This window comes from Cebus imitator, unplaced genomic scaffold (genome assembly GCF_001604975.1).
Source record: "Cebus imitator isolate Cc_AM_T3 unplaced genomic scaffold, Cebus_imitator-1.0 Scaffold394, whole genome shotgun sequence".
Classification (NCBI taxonomy): Eukaryota; Metazoa; Chordata; class Mammalia; order Primates; family Cebidae; genus Cebus; species Cebus imitator.
In genome coordinates, this window is record NW_016107709.1 from 540,926 (window position 1) to 559,003 (window position 18,078).

At 40.3% G+C, this 18,078-nt stretch overlaps 1 protein-coding gene across 12 annotated transcripts in view; it reads right to left on the bottom strand.

Moving 5' to 3' along the window:
* Positions 1–18,078, bottom strand: part of NTRK2 (neurotrophic receptor tyrosine kinase 2) — a 349,352-nt gene that overhangs the window by 210,731 nt on the left and 120,543 nt on the right. For 2 of the 12 annotated variants that reach the window (XM_017508535.2, XM_037731367.1), the window contains one exon: positions 664–2,872. The exons of 9 other annotated variants lie outside the window; for them this stretch is intronic. In XM_017508535.2, the coding sequence (XP_017364024.1) occupies positions 2,835–2,872 (38 nt within the window). In that variant the 3' untranslated portion in view covers positions 664–2,834. Of the gene's footprint in view, positions 1–663; positions 2,873–10,473; positions 10,548–18,078 lie in introns of those variants that run through there. One more of the 12 variants, XM_037731366.1, reaches the window with a different exon arrangement.

Here is an 18,078-nt window from a genome sequence, read left to right on the forward strand (position 1 = left end):
AGTTGGAGAGTGATAGACCTATTTCAGCAAAAATGCTGCCTCTCTTTTTCTAATGCTGCAAAAATACAACACATGCCATTAGGAAGCTCTAAAACGCACATTTCTTATGAAGGACATAAAAAGCAAAATGATGGGGTCAGGAGCTCTGGCTCACGCCTGTAATCCTAGCACTTTGGGAGACTGAGGCAGACAGATCATGAGGTCAGGAGATCAAGACCTGATCTTTTGTATTTATTAAAAATATAAAAATTAGCCAGGTGTGGTGCACGCCTGTAGTCCCAGCTACTAGGGAGGCTGAGCAGGAGATTTACTTGAACCCAGGAGGTGGAGGTTGCAGTGAGCTGAGATCGTACCACTGTACTCCAGCATAGGTGACAGAGTAAGACTCCGTCTCAAAAAAAATAAAAATAAAAAAGATGAAAAGGGGTGGTTTAGAGTATAGAAAAGAGAAGCTATGTTACTGATTGGGATCTTTAGGGATTAAAAGAAAGATAAGAACACCAGAACCATATGAGACAATTTTCTAATAGCCTGCTGTTTTCATCGTTTCCTAGGAGATGTCAACTGATCTTTGATATATTAAATCGCCTATCTGTCCATTTCTTTCCATTTTAAAACAAAAATCTATCTTTCAATCCTTCTAGCTGTTGGGTACAAATCTTCTTTTTTCCTTTTTGGGTCTGAGAAACTTTAAAATAGTTCTTAAACAATCCATCGCCTTTTTTATGGCTCCATGGAATAACATAAAAGCTTTAAAAAAATTATTTTTGCACCAAATGGCCGATTCTTAAGAACTTTTGCCATACTGAGCTCCTGCCTGACTCACAGCTTGAATTTCATTTTTCTTTCAGGGGTCAGGATTTCTGCTATTAGCTGGCCTCTTTGTAAATCAACACCTTTGGGAAAGATTGAAATCTAAGTAATGACAGAAACTGTCATTTAGCAGTGAACAAGAAAATGGGAATTCAGAAAATATTCAGGCCTACCCACACTGAGGGCCAGCTGCCCTTACACTCAAATGGAGTTAGGAAGAAAACTTAAGAACTGGCAGCATGTTTCTGCTTTTGAGAAACTGCCCCTCTTTAAGGCATGGGTATGGAGGAGCCAAGTTAAATGCTGCAATCCATAGGATTCTGTGAAAGGTCTGCATCAAGCAATAGCATATTTAGTGGCTAATGTAAAAGATACAGTATAAAGTATTCATTATGGATATCCTTTTTATATCAGTGGTGCCTAAATGGATCCTGGTTTATTAAGATTAATGCCTTGGTTTACACAAGATTCAAACGATGTTTCTGACCATGTTAGACTGGTTAAAAATCTAAAGTTAAAGCTTAGAACGTTAAAGCTAAATTGCAACATTTGTGCAACTATTTTTTTTTAATTTAAAAATATCAATGTTTCCAATCCAGCTATGGCATCTGTGTGCATGTCTAACAGTCAGAGCTGATTGTGTTTTCAAACAAAATGCTTCAGGCCTGGCTTTGAAGTCCTCCTGACAAAAAAGGAGCAGGGTGGGGTGGGGTGGGGATAGCCAATCCTCTCTTCAGGACAAGGAGACTGCCTGACACAGACTGAACAAAGCATATGAAGGCCACTATGATGCTAAAGTGAATGAAACAGTTGTCCATGGGTCAGACTCGGGGGATGTAGAAATCTGTAGCTCTAAGGCTGCCCTCTCAGCAATGAAGAAGGACATTATAAAGCACATATTCATTAGCGACCTGCCACCTCTTTGCTGCTGGGGTCAGGACAAGCTTTCCTACCCATGAAAACCCAGCAGTATGACAGTATGTTGCAGGGGGACTATCTTTCTTAGAATCTCCTCTCCTGCTCACAGCGGGCCAGCCATTCTGCTCCCGGGTCTTTTCAGAGTAGAAAAGCTGCAGTTCTGTAATGCAAACAGCATGAGATACTGTGGCCTTCTCACTCGACAGACTTCTAAAAAGCAGGTGGATCACAGAGGGCGCATAAAAAAGGGCAAGGTTATAATTTCACCATATGCATATATTCCACTCTTAGTTATTCTGAAATTGACTATGCCTAACCTAAATCTATAGCCCCAACCAAACAGCTGCTGCTGCTTGTTCTGGTTTTTCTTCTTTTGAAATGTTTTTCGTTTATTTGTTTTGTTTTGCTGGCTGAGGAACTTTAAGGCAATCCTCAACATTGTTTGACTCTCAGACCTAAGCTAAACATCTGGACCTTTATTGACAGTAAAGGAAATAACCTTTTAATAACACCACCAAGTCCCCAAAGTGATGGTAGATATGCTCTTAACTCTTTTAGTCACTGTGTTACAGGTGAAAAAGTCAAAACTTCTGAATTCAGTGCTGATTAGAGTACAGAAAATCATATTAAAATAAGTGTTACATGTAGATTAGACTATTTAGTGTGCACTTAGACCTGTTCCCAACTTTAAATTTTTTTTAACTTTGCAGGTCAACTTTAATAAACAGAAGCAATTAAGTCAATAAATGTCCAGTAGGGTCAAAAAGCACACTTTCCAGAAGAGAAGCACAATCCAATGGGATTTCATTTCAGTTTTGTATTTGAACTACTGTGAGAAGAGAAGCATTAATTTAACATGTTTTCTTGAGGTGCCGCTTAGCTGCCTGAGAGTTGCCTCTGCATTGGTGTTCCCCAATCACAGCTCACAATATATGCAGGCTTCATATAGTACATCCTCCAAACACCACCCACATCTACCAGACAACCCCAGATAAGCAGCACTTCCCGGGATAAGCCAACAGCAGTCCCAAGAGTCCAGCTTACAGGGCAGCATCAACCAACAAGCACCACAGCCCCTTTCTCTGTCTTTTCCTTTATTTCAGCTACCCATCCAGTGGGATCTTATGAAACAAAACAAAACCTAAAAGAAACACAAAATAAAACATAAGTCATGCTCAAAAGAAAAAATCAATGAAAATTAACATACAAATACAATAACTTTCAAATGAACATAATAAATAAACATAAAAAATGAGACACAACATGGAATATACTTTAAAACATAGAGCAATATATAATAACAGAACAGAAATTGGGGAAAATGTGCATCTCATTATTGAGCAACTTAGGCTTAAACTTAAAACTGATTTTACATGGTACATGAAACAAGGGAAAGAAATGCAAAGAATTTCTGCATACAGCTCCACCCACAACTGTATCAGCTGTTAGCAGCTTACTTTAAGGAGGAAAAAAATCTGTGTACACTACAGATGACGCTTGAAGAATTTTTACTTATAGGTTGACGCAAAAGTAATCACGGCTTTGGCCATTGAAAGTAATGGCCAAAACCGTGATTACTATTGCACCAATCTAATATTGCTCTTTATGGGTGGGGGAATTAGTTTCAAGAATACCTATCTACTCAAATCCTGATTTTCTGTCCCCAACTAATTTTAGCGAATTATTTCTAAAAGAACTGATTTACTCAGCAGCTTGCCCAGAGAACTGGCTAACTTTAACTGGTGAAATACTGGACAATATAAATTAGATTCTTTTCCAAGAATCCTTATATAAAATAATTAATTAGTTGCCAACTTTAAGTACTATAGCAAATATATGACACATGTGGAGATGTAATATTTATTATATAACATATAATATATAACATACAACATGCAGTATATTGTATATGTATATATTATATCTATAAGACATATAGCAAATGTATATATTATATATAATAATATATAAATAATATAATGTATAATACCTAACATAATCCTACAAACATTTATTAAGCACCAACCAAACAGAAGACACTGTAATAAATATTACAAAAATAAAGAAAATACAGTTCCTTGCCCTCAAATATTTCATTACCCCACAGATGGAGAAAGATGAGTAAATAATTTGCTCATTAAATGACAATGAATCTACTTTGTGCCAGGTTCTCTTCTTAGCACTGTGACCAAACTATTCTTTTTAAGTTTCACAATAATCCTATGAGATAAGTTCTACTATTGTGACCTCTTTACTGTGAGGAAACTAAGACCCAGAGAGTGAAGCAGCTTGCCCAAGGTCCGATAGCTAGTGTGTGATGAAGCTCAGATTCCAACTCAGAAACTCGATTCCATAGCCAGTCTGCCAGGACAAAGTGCAAGAAGGAGACAGTGAGCTTTCACTGAACTTGCCCACAGAAACCCAGTGGAACAGGGAAGGTTCTAGTACACATAATTCTGTGTTTAGTTTGCATGAATCTTTATTAGATCCATAAATGGCAAAATAGACGGTGTCATAATAGAAATCTCCAAGACATTTTCAAGTTCAACTTTGGAAGACGTCTCTAAGCCCAACCCTGCAGACTCTCCATCATCCTCCACCTGGTGTCTGGTCTGCCAAGTGCTGGTGTCATCTGCCTCCAGAACTGTAACTACCACCACCAATCTGTGTCATCGTTTACAACAATGCTAAAAGAGTCCACAGAGCTTAATTTCCATGGCATTTCTCTCTCCCGCCCTTCCAAAAGAACTCAGTACAGATGCCAAACATCATTTACGGATTTAATCACCCACAAAGCCCTTAGAATTTAGGAAGTACTCAGTGGCGCTGATTAATTCTCCTTCATAACTCTCTCCAGTGTCCTTCTAAAAGTTTCGCCTCCAGGCTAACAGAGGCTGAGCTAGTTTAAGAGTGCACTATGGCACGGAGAACGAGCATGCCAAATTAACAAATCAAACTTCTTAGGTTTTAAAAGGGTGGAGCTCAAATTCTTTCCCACTGAAACGATGTGAGAATTAATATAAGGATGTCAACATTGTCAATAAAAATATGAGAAAGTTAGTGATATAGACATTCTAGGCATGAACCTAGAATAAAAAGATTTGTTGACTCCATAACACAACGATTAAACTGCTGGTAGAAAGCCTTATTTCCAATGGGTTTATGACACAGGAACTCCAAGAGTTTACTAATCCCAGCATGTTTACAGCAGGAACTTAACCAGGCTTCTCTTTCTTGTTTCTATTTGCCGTTTTCCTGCCACAAGCCCCTCCAGGCTCACTAATTATTACAGTTGGGAAACAGCTAACTTTGCTAGATGACAGTTCTATTGGACTATTGCCACTCATTCAGGATGCAACTGTCCTGGCCCCTGTTTCAGTTGGTGTCAAGTGTCCCTCTGCAACCTTCTTGTGCTTGCCTTTTGTGACCCATCCTTCCCAAAGAAGTAGATCTCAGCTCCACACGCCCATGCAATAAAAACACGTGAAGCCGCCATAAAAACACATACGGTATTTTTCTTCTGAGAAAAAGCCAGCCTGTTGCAATTGTAAGCAATATGCATTCAAAACTGCCACTTCCACCACCCTTCACCTCAAAGAAGGCAAGTCATCCTACTCTTTCATACCCTTGATCGTCCCATACTGAGGACAGACTAAAGATATTTCACCACATATTGAAAAATTAATTTGATGTCAAGAGAGATTGATAGCAAAATTCAATCCAGGCCCCAATTTGCTTACCAGGATCTCATAACTTTTGCCCTCTCATATTATAAAAAACTCAAAGGACCACAAAATGATATAAAACAATAGAAGATTATTTTCTCCTAGTGAGGGGGAAAGTTTTTAGACCACAACAAATGGCTGAACATCTTGTGGGTTTAGCAGCCAAACGAGCTGTCTAGCTTATGAGCCTGAAATATAGATATTTTGACAATGTGACATTCTGAAGCATTTGTTGCATTCCGATGGTGCATGGTAGTTACCGTGAGACCAGCTCCTTTACCAAAAACAACTTTAGAGAAACTTTGTCACCATTGCACACACTAGCTGAGCTGTATAGGAACAAGGATAAAGCAGGTGCTAGGTGAGAAATGGGATGTAAAGTGGAAAGCAGAGAAGGAAGAAACCGGACGTGGCCTAAAACTCAATCTCTGCTATTTGCTGATTTAGGATCTACTCATTGACCTTTTCAAAGGGAAAGATGGGGAAAAGAAGGGAGTCGAAGGACAGTGAAGTGCTCTGCTTTTTTATCATTGGCTCACAACTCATTTAAATTTATTTACATTCAAACATGCACACATTTTCCTCCTATTACTCAGAAGCAATCAGCCATAAAATGGCAAGGATCTGCAGTACATTTAAATTAACAGCAATTTATCTGGAGCAAAAAGGAAAACTGCTGAGCCCAAAGGAAGCGAAGGGAACGGAAGAAAGATGCAGCTGCTATCTAAAAAAGCAAATCTTATCACATTTGTCATTGGGAGAGTTCAAGCAGAAAACTGCCAACTTGAGCATCTGCGTGGCATGGTGCCATTGGAGACGATCTGGTGGATAGGGCACCAGGGTAGCAGCTCACCTTCATTGGAAAGCAAAACAAATGCCCTTTAAGTCTTCTGGTAAATGTTTACTAGGTACAATAAAATAATAAACTCCCATGTTTTCATAATATCAGGTGTCTAGAATACAGTGCGTTCAAAAAACTTTCCGTCACAAAGTGAGATGTGAGCAAGGTACAGCTGTGGTTTACTTCAGTATCTAGGCTTAAACACCAATTGTCCTAATTTGATATTTGTGGAGCACTTAAGATCTCTTGGTTGCTGCACTATTCCTTGCTGTTGTTGCTTTTTCTATTTTATAGATAACTCACTCAACTCACATGGTGGATATGAAGTGTCCAAGGCCACCCAAGAATGAGTGAGAGAGCTGAATTCTAAACCTCAGAGCACCGGAACTGTCAGTCCCTTTTTGACAAAGGTGTCATCTGCATCTGTAGCAGAAATCTCCCAATATATAAGTTTAGGTCCCGGTCCTGGTCCTTTCTTCTCTGTGCTCCATTCAGAAGTTGCTTAAACATCTCTAAAACACCCCTTTTGCATCCCAAGGATGTACTTTGTCCACATACTATCCCTTCTCCTGAGATCTCCTTCCACCAAATGAGATCTCCTTTGAGAAGCTCAGGCTATTCTTCAAGGTCCAGTGCAAAAGCCTTCTCCTGCAAGTGCCTGCTTCACCCGATGCTAAACTTCTGAAGCATTCACTTCTACTCATGGACCTTCTTTTGCACCTTCTATTTTATTCATTTATTTATTTCTTTTGAGACAGAGTCCCGCTCTGTCACCCAGGCTGGAGTGCAATGGCACAATCTCGGGTCACTGCAACCTCCGACTCCCGGGTTTAAGCAATTCTCTTGCCTCAGCCTCCCAAGTAACTGGGATTGTAGGCGACCACCACCACGCCCAGGTAATTTTTTTTTTTTTTTGTATTTTTAGTAGAGACGAGGTTTCTCCATGTTGGTCAGGCTGATCTGAAATTCCTGACTTCAGGTGATCTGCCCACCTTGGCCTCCCAAAATGCTGGGATTACAGGCATGAGCCACCGCGCCCAGCCTGCACCTCTTAAAACTTGTGTTTATTTTCTTTTGATTTCATTCCATCTCAGACTGTATCCCACAGGAGGATAGAGGACATGTCTATACATTTTCTATGCTCAACACTGCCTCACACAAATACCAAGAGCTGAAGGCATTTTTGGTTTTGTAATAGTAAGGTCTAGAGTTTGAGGTTTATTTTTTAGTCTGTTTTCTATTGCTTATAGCAGAATATCTGAAACTAGGTAATGTATAAAGAAAGGGAATTTATTTTTACAGTTATAGAGGCTGAGAAGTCTAAGGTCAAGGGGCTATACCTTGTGAGGGCCTTCTTGCTGGTGGGAACTTTCTGCAGAGTTTAGCGGTAGTGCAGGGCATGACATGCCCAGGGGGCTGAGTGTGCTAGTATGGCTGTCTCTTACTCTTTGTATAGAGCCACCAGTCCCACTCCTGTGACAACCCATTAATCCATTGATCCATGAATGAACCATCCATTCATGAGGGCAGAAGTCTTGTAACCCAATTATTTCTTAAAGGTCTCATCTCTCAATACTCTCACATTGGGGGTTAAGTTTCAACAAGAATTTCAGAGGAGACAAACATTCAAACCATTGCAAATTTCAGTGTTCTCAACAGCCCAACTGAATTCAAGAAGAAGGAAGGATGCAGAGCAACGCAGGATCTATGCTTCTCATTGGCAACTGGGTTAATCCAGGCACTTTAAAGCATCCAGTATGTAATCACGTTTTTCTCAGTACAGTGAAGGCTACAGAGTCAGACACGTGGACGCCCAGTGAGTACTTCCTGGAGCATTTTAAGCTCCTGGGGAAAAGGTGCTAGACTTGGTTTATTCTAATTCTCACTTTGATCAAAATTACAGTAGTGTATGTGGGACAAAGGGAAAAAACAGCAGTCCATTTATTATCTGGAGGTAAAAACCTAAAATTATTGAGGATGCTCAGGAAGGCTTTTAAAGGAAAAGCTCTGGTTTGATGTAGCAAAATGAAGTTTCATCATGAGCTAAAAATGAAAGTAGAACACACACTTGGCAAAGCTAGATTTCATAAGGAAAGCCAAAATTATTGCACAAGTAAAACTCAACGATTCTTAGGAGGATGTGCTCTAATCAGCAGATCCTGATGACAAGTGTCCGAGAACTCAACAACTACTATTTCAGAGACTTCACAGAGGATAGGGAGTACATCCGAAGACTGACACCATTGTCCCATCCACAGAATCACCTACAATTGTTTCAAGTGGAGTAGAGAAAAAGAAAGATGAATTTGTGGTTTGAGAGGCACTTAGATGCTCAAAAGTCTTCACTACTACCACATGGGGACACTCAAATTAATCTATTGGTCTTCTGGGATGTGTCTAGCCTGCTGTCTTGCTTCAATAAACATATATTGCCAAATCTATAGGGTAGATACTTGTAGAGTGAAATGATATTTTCTTAAAGATGTCATACCACAATTTTAAGTCTAGAGAGGCTTATCAGCGATTCAAATAATCAGTACAGATGAGTATGGAAGCATAAATGTCATTATAGAAGAGTATGCATTTGCTGCAGCCACCATAGATCTTGTGTCTAAATTTATTTCCATCAAAATATTCTAGCCAGTTCTTTATAGTCTATGAAGCCAGAGTGCTGAAACCTACGGAGTCCAATCAAAAGGTCAATGATATAAATCCATTACCCAATCAACCTATAACTACATAAAATCTGCAAGAACCTCAGATATACGCAATGTGAGGTGTTTGGCTCTGCCCAATTTTGGATGAAACTGTGGCCCATTGATGAAAGTGGATCTGGGATTAATGTGTACAAAGTAAATAATGTACAACAAAATACATAAAAGAAAAGAAATATACGTAGGTCAGCCAGTGCCTGTGTGAGCATGATGATAATGACTCTGGGGAAGATGAAACTCAGGAGATAGAAGGAGGAAGAGGAGGAAAAGAAGTTCTTTATTTTTTAAAGTTGTTACTATTGATGCACTTCAGACCCCTCAAGCATGTACAGAGAGTGAACACAATTAATGAAGAGTAAAAATAGAGATAATAAGCCTCCAAAACAGGATTATAAATCCAGGTCCAAGTTTAAGCTGACCCTAGAAGAAAGAGAGTAGATGAAAATAAACTTTGTCATGAAGCCACACTTTTTCATTATGCATCCCAAACAATACTTCAGAAACAGAGTTTGGAGATCTTTAACATTTAGGATTCTTGTCAAGATAGCAACAATCTGGGGGCTTTTGTATGGTCAATGTCTCTGCCTATTGCTGAACGTCCCATAAGTCGAATCCACCAGCAGTCCCAATTGAACTAGAAGAGGGTCAAACAAATTATCCTCACTTGAATACAGGTATCTGAAAAATCCCATCTCTATTTAAATTAGCTAAGAGTGAACGATAATGAAACCTCAGCTAACCACCAAGTATTCTGGAATGTGAAACATACATATGTGGGACTGATAATCCCCATGAACTGACTACAATAAACATGAATGACCCAACTCTGCCTGAGAGTGGGATGGAACGCAAGGCCTGGGTTCCATCTGGCCAGGGACTTCTTGGAAGGTAGGCTAACATCCTATGATCTGGAGCCCAGAAGGTAAAACTGCTGAAGTCCTCATTCAGAGGACTAAACTATGGCTTTTCAAGAAACCTAGTTCAAGGGGTCACCCCCAGACCCAAGGATGATATCCTTCTCTGCATGTGCTGCTGCCTCATGGCCTCTTCCTCGCTGCCAACCCCCACAAGCAAGGACATTAACAGCCCACTTCCCAGGCTCCTGTTTCCAGACCAAGGTGGGGCTGCATATCTGCTTCTGAGACTGCTGCAGGCAGATATGTGACCCTCAAGGGGGAGGGTGGCCAGAGAGCAGGGAGTTTCTTGGCTTCAAAGACGCTTCTCTGGCCTCAGCTTTTTACCAAGGAAATGGATGTCTCTAAACTTGAAAACAGAGGGATAACATGAGGAAGGAGGAAGGTCCTTTACCCAGACATCCCCTTTTCCTCTAGTGCCTTTTCCCAAGAGCAACCATTAATAGAACTTCCATCATCCCAGATATTACCTAGCTATAGTGAGAATTAAAATGTGCCTCTCCTCCACAGCAGGGTGGGCACAGACTCATTTGGCACTCTATTGGTATCTGGGGAAGTTCAGGTTGAAATGATGATCATCCTGCCCTTTGTCAGTCCACCTGGGGCATTAATTGACATTTCTCTGTAAGAGAAATCGAAAGTCCCAGATCAGCTCCTGGGAAGCATATCCAGCTTAAACCCCAGTGACCATGTCTTATCACAGCAAGGTTTATAAGGCAGATCCTGAATTGTTCATCAGTCTTCAAGAGAACCCACTCATTCACGTCATGAACACAGAATCCACGCTCCTGAAGCTTTTCCACATCTGGTGGTACCCTCAGGATACTGGCAACAGCCGATCACTATGCACGCTCCTTAAGCTTAGCAGGTGACCCATTTCAAAAGGCCCCATTAAAACAGAGAGCTTACTCTATCTGAAAGCAGATTCTCAATAGGAAACTTGAAAAGTGCAAAGCCAATCCCAGGGTCACAGCCTTATATACGTTCCGACTGAGGCAGCCAACAGAACCCCCGACTTGAGTTAAATTAACCCCACAGTTCTAGAAGCCTCTGCTGTCAGGGACATTTTTATTTGCTCAAAGAGCTCATTTTGGAATAAGCCCATGCTGCTAAGTCAACCCACCTCACTGTCTTTCCTAATGCTTAACAATGTCTTACAGCAGTGGGGCGTGTGCCAACCTCAGTGGTTTCACACAGTAACACCTCTTTCTGAAGGATTCTCTCTTCTCCTTGACACCTTCATGTTGGAGCACGGCAAGTCCCTTCATAATTCTTTAGTTCAAGTAGAATTTATATATAAAGAAAACCCTGGATTGTAAAGGGCATAATTTTTTACATACACACACCAGATTTCACAGTTTATTTTCCTTTTTAAATAAAGTATGGAGGGCCAGTTATGGCATTCCAAATATAACAGCTTGGTTAGAAATTATGGTGACCATGCTAAAAATCCACCAGACCCAAGACACTGGAAAAAAATGCATTTTAGATTTTTTAAAATAAAAATTTAATGTACCCAAAACATCTGACATTATTTTAAGAAATGTTTTCCAAAGCTTACAGGAAGTAGTTTGCTAAGTCAAAGTGATTAAAAGGAAAAGGCAATTTATTTCATAACCCTATGCAAATTCTTAGTTTAAAAAAGGAGTCGTCATCTCCATAAAGAACAAGAAGCTTTGAAAAACATGTGATGGACAAATGCATTTCTTTGTGTGAAAGCAGTAAAAAAATTTAAAATGTCACATAGAAGAAAAGACAGTGTAATTACATGTGTACAGCAGGAATGACTGGATTATATATTAATTTTCTTTTCATTTGTCACAATTATGGCCATTTACCATCCATCATTCTGTACAAGATCCCAGAACTAAACAGAAGCTCTTCAACGGATGACGGGATTATGTCCCATTAAACCCATCATGAGTTGAAAATACAGTAAGTTGAAAACCTATTTAATGCACCTAGCCTACCAAACACCATAGCTTAGCCTGGCATACCATAAACCTGCTCAGGCACTTACATTTGCCTACGACTGGGCAAAATCACCCAGCAATACAAAACCCTGTAGAGTCTCAATTGTTTGCCCTCCCGATCCCGTGGCTGACTGAGAGATGTGGCTTGCCACCCCTGCTCAGCATCACAGGAGAATACCGAACCATTTTCTTCTGAATGCTTATCACTGCTGCACTGTCATAAAGTTAAAAAATTCTTAGCTGAACCATCCTAAGTCAGGGACTGTCTGTACTTACTGGTACCACTGGAATTAGAATTTCTAAAAGTACAGTCACTCCGCACATTTATCTTCCTTGCAAATTGTGTGCCAAAGCATTCATTTCAATAGTGATGCCTGAAAGGAAGCCACCTAGCTGCTGGTTAGACAGCAAGAAGAAGTCTAAAATCAGAAACAACTGTTTGGATCCTGTCCCTTTCCCTCCTGAGTTGTGTCATGCTGGCCCAGTGAGGGGAACTCTCTGAACCTCAGTTATTCAACTTTACAATAGAGGTGAAAAAGACCTAACAGATTTTGATAACCAGACTAAGGCGAGTACTTAGTGCTTTCCAGCTTTCCATTCATAGGCACGGGCAGTGAACACCAACCCTGCCTGCAGTAGCTCAGCAGCCACTGCAAATGATCCCATCAATTGCATTGTAGATCATGGGCTGAAATAGATTCTTTGTCATGAGTTATGAAGAAAAAGTCACGGAAAGGAGTTTTGCTCAAAAATTCCAATCCCCTTAGAAAAGAGTGGCCTAAAAATTCCAATTTCCTCCTTGAAAAGGGTGGCCCAAACTGAAAGTTAGAAACCTTTAGGTTCTGGAGGAGGGCTCCAGAACCACAGCTTGAGAGACCTACAGGGTGGCCTTGTGCCCTCTTGCACCCCCTCGGGAGGTAAGACGTCCTTCCAGCCAAATGGTGAGCGCTGGCTTCTGATACCACTCTGTCTGAATGCTGGCAAGTGCCAGCGATTTCACACCCATGGTGGAAAATATCCAAGAACTATTCCATGGCTTTAGTTCCAATTCTAGGACCACGAGGAAATATTTCGCAAAATGATTTTGCCTCTATCCTGAACTGACTCTACATTCCTCACCTGAGGAATAGATAGACACACAGGTGCTAATTATAAAACTACACCTTGGCTGGGTTTGGTGGCTCACTCCTATAATCCTAGCACTTTGGGAGAATGAGGCAGGCAGATCACCTGAGGTCAGGAGTTCAAGACCAGCCTGGTCAACGTGGTAAAACCCTAACGCTACAAAAATTAGCCAGGTGTGATGTGGGTGCCTGTAGTCCCAGCTACTTGAGAGACTGAGGCCAGGAGAATTTCTTGAACCTGGGAGGCAGAGGTTGCAGTGAGTTGAGATCACACCACTGCGCTCCAGCCTGGGCAACAGAGCAAGAGACTCCATCTCAAAACATACACACACAAACACACACACACACACACACACACACACACACACACACACTACATCTTGATAGATCCTTCAGCTCCCAGTTGTTTTAGACACCAGAACTAGCTGTCCAAAAGCAAGAGGAGTGCCTCCAGGAACACATCCTCTCTATCCAGACTTGCTTCTGAGATAGCGCCTGTTTCCCCTTAGCTAGCATCTTCCAGCAGCAGCTAAATGAACCAAACCCTAACTAAATTTAACTGGCTAATTGCACCTAAATTACAGTCACAAAGCCCCTTCAGAAGATTCAGTCAATTTCTTGAGGGAGAAAGTAAATGTTTTACTATATAATTATAAACTTAATTAACATAAAATAAATTAATTAGGGACTTGCGTTGGTAATGAACACCATGGTTTAGATGTTTATTGCTGTATTTTCCAGGGGAAGCTAAACCTTGAAAAGTGGGCTAACTTGTTCTATAAGTCTAACTTCATCTCACCTCTCCCACCCCCAAATGAACTGTTAGATTTCTTGTTTATATTCAGTAGAATGGCATGGAATACTAATTCTTCTATGCCAGAGATCATTCTCACAGCAAGAAACTGTAGTGAAAATGTCCCCTCATGCTGTACATCAAAAATTCCATAGAATTCAAATGAAAATAATTTATATACTAATCTCTAGGAAAAAAAATCCCATCCTAAACCCTTATAGCTACAATAGTTCCTAGTTGGCAGTTCACTAAAATAACAGATGATTATCTAAAGCAATACTTTCCATTTCCCAGAATATAATGACAAAAACTCACCTAGAGCTGAAATAACCATCTGCCACAGATTGTTCCACATCGGTTGTTTGCTTGTTTGTTTTTTAATTCTCAGAAAGAATTCAAAAATGATATTGGCAAAGAAACATGATTTCACAAAAATGACCCAGTTTTCAACCTGCATTGCCACTATCAACCTAATTTTATTTTATCTGACTTAGGAGAACAGCAGGCTGAGGAAAGGGGCCTTAAAGCATGACCTTGAAGGCACAGAGTAGATCTTTGGTGAATAAAAGTCTCGTTCTAATTTTCAAGTGTCATAGTTTCTAGGAATGCCAACCTGCATCTTCCATACCTGTTTTTCCCCTTGATTGCTGTGAAGATGGAGAACAGCCACTGTGCCTGATCCACTGAGGGGTAGAAAGTGTGGTTGAAAGAATGGTCCCTCAAGGTGGAATACCCAAATGACTGTGTGACCGTGGGCAAGCTGCCTCAGTTTCCTTGCCTATGAAATGGAGCTAATGATAATAATTAACATGGGGCTAATGTGCAGATTAAATAAGCATATATATACATACATATATATATATATATATATATATATATATAGAGAGAGAGAGAGAGAGAGAGAGAGAGAGAACTTAGAAGTGTCTGGCATGTAGTAGGCGTTCAGTAAATATCAACTGTTTCCTTTATCTGCAGACCTAGGTCTCAGCTTTTGTTCCTGACGTGGCAAATGCTTTATGTTCACAAAGAGCTGCAAATGTATGAAACAGATCTACTTTGTTAGGACACACTGGTCAACATATGCACCAAACGGAAGACAATTCAGGTTGAGATTGTAAATACAAATAATAACCTGTATCAGATCAGAAATAAGCTGTCTCATCACTGAATCAGGAAACTTTTGTGAAGACAGAAAATTTGGAGAACTTATAACCCATTTTCTTCAGTCAATATCACCTTTTTACTTGGGAAATAAGGAAGGTAAGTTTCTGAGAGCTTCAGTAACTTGGCTTGGCACACAGCCAGCCAAGGGCAGGCTCAGGATCCCTGTCACTGTGTCAGCAACAGACTCAGTGTTAGGATGAAATACAATATGGTGAGATCATCTCTCATGACAGGCTAAAGCTGAAGACAGAAATGGAACCCACCGTTTTGATATGAAAGTAAATACCCCTCCTATGGTCTGAATGTTTGTGTCCCCCTAAAATTCATATGTTGAAACCTAATCTCCAGTGTGATGATATTAAGAGGTGGGGCATTTGGGAGGTATAATAACTAGGTCATAAGAGTGGAGCCCTCATGAATGAAATTAGTGTCCTTACAAAAGAGGCCCAAGGGAGCTCAGGCACACCTTCCACCCAATAAAGACACAATGAGAAGGTGTCATCTACGAACTAGAAAAGGGGCCCTCGTCTGACACTGAAGCTGCTGGAACCTTGATCTTGGACTTCTCGGCCTCCAGGACTACGAGAAATAAATTTCTGTTGTTTATAAACCATCCAGTCTGTGGCATTTTGTTATAGCAGCCAGATTAAGACAGTCCCAATGGCTCATATCCAGGAGTCCTGAATACACTACTGCTAAATTATTCACATATTTTACTTTATTATTATTATTATTATGTTATTTTACTTAAACATTAAAGTAATTTCCACATGGAAAAGAAGAGGGATCCAGTCACTGCTTTCATGGAATCCCCCATGACTGGTGATGGAGGTATGAGCAAACGTTTTCTGTAAAGAGCCAAATAGTAAATAATTTTCAAATTTGCAGGTCGTTTAGTTTCTGCCACAATGGTTAATTCTGCCATTGTAGTATGAAAGCAACCTAGACAACATGTGAGAAATGAGTCAGCATGTTCCAATAAAACTTAAATTTATAAAAAATAGATAGCAGGTGAGATCTGGCCCAGGGCCTGTGATTTGCTCACCTTTGGGTAATGCAGCCACCTCCCTGATGCTCTCTTTATTTCTTTTACTTTTTCCCACCTTAAGCTTCCTCCTTCAGTGAACATCATACCGTTTCAACATACTTGTAGGGTATAATCAATACATGGTAGAATCTAATTTATTAAGACTAGAAATAAAAGCCAGTGTGAATTTATGAAAGCTCTATGTTATGAAATATATTTAAAGAAATGCAGCTTTATTACTTTCATATACATAAAAGAATCAAAATTAAGCCAATAAAACATTTCCAGCATGTTTTGGCAAGTAGGGGGTAATTTAGCCTTACTCAAAAGAAAAAAATAATTTAAAATTATATGACTCATCAGTTGTCTTCATGAGATCCCTTTGAAAATGCTTAAAAAGTTTGTTTCCTAAGATGGCGATCTATGATTCCTACCACCCATCTTGTTTCCACTATTCATTAATTTAGAAATTTCTTTATGAAAGATACCCTAATATTCCACCAACCCAATTCCTCACTAAATTAATGATCTGAATCAGCAACCTTTTATGAATCTCAGCAAAGCTAAAGAAATTGTAATCCTATGACATCATAGATTAATACCATCTTTTGAAACAGTTTTACTGTTCTAAGGACTTCTGTGTGACTTTTGACAGACATTGCAGATTGGTTATTCAAAATCTATTCACAGTCTCCCTTTCCTTTGTCTTCCTCTACCCTGGAGGAAAAGGATCCAATATACTTTTGCCCAGCATCTCTTTTTTTTTTTTTTTTTTTTTTTTTTTTTTTTTTTTTTTTTTTTTTTTTTTTTTTTCCTCTTTTTTTTTAAATTGCATTTTAGGTTTTGGGGTACATTTGAAGAACATGCAAGATTCCCAGCATCTCTTGAAATGAAGTGTGGGCTTGTAACATAACTCTGGCTACAGAGATACAGCTAGAAGGCCAGGGGGAAGGATCTCCTCTTCTTGAATTAAAATAGAAAGCCTCCTATCCTTCTTTCTTCTTTCTAGTTGGAATGTAGATTTAAGGTCCAGAGGCAAAGCAGCCTTTTTGAGACCACTAGGTCACAAACAGGAGGAGAAGGCCTAGCTGCTAAGAATAGCAGATGCGACAGGTAGAAAGAGCCAGAGTGTCCCTGAAGACATTAAGCTGCCTTAATAGCCTTGGATCCCAGAACTCCTGCTGTGTGAAAAAAAAACTTATCTGTTTAAGTGGTGGTTGTTTTTATTTGCTGGCTCCTGTAGCTAATGCAATCCTAAGTGATACAATTCATGGAGACCTTGGCCTCATTTCTGTGAGATAGGGGCAGGGATGTGGTCCACTATAAATTTAAAAACCTTAGCTACTACCAAAAAAAAAAAAAAAAAAAAAAAAAAAGGAATCAGCTTTGAAGTGACATTGTGACATCTGTACAGCACCTGGAACTCTCTTCAAGGGTCCACATTATAATAATAGGGGTCTGGGTGGGGAACAAAAATGCTATAAAGACAATCACAGTCACAGCCCTACAGAGCCATGGGAGAGCAGCCAATCCTCCCATGAAGGGCCATGGTAGTGGCCAAGACAGGGAGGATGCACTCAGGTGCATGAGCAAGGAGACGAAAAGGCTTTGGGGTCCAGGAGAGGAGAGCACTGTGCAGAGAAAAGCTACACTCTGAACAGATACTTTAGTGAGTTAGACCCTGTGGAAGAGGCACTGTGGGGGCCCAAACCCTCAGGTTAACTCCTGGGGTCAGTAAGAAACAATAAAACTCCCTTGACATTTGGAGATTTGAGAGCTGAGGAGACCTGGGGCTGCTTCCCATAAAGACCTCTGGGAAGGAGCAGCCACACGCCAAGTCCCCTCTTCTCAGTGCCAGTGAAAGAAAAAAGACTGCACTGTGCCCAGCCTGCACCAGTGTGCAGGAACCTTACTCAGCCCTCAGGTTTCCCAAGAGCCCAGGGAAGTAAGTTACAACATGCATAGTTCCTCTGTGCCTAAGAGGGGCACAGACGTGGCCAAGACTGTCCCTGGGCATGCGGAGATGAGGGGGACATGGGACGACCTATGTGATCCTAGTGTTGAGGGTCACG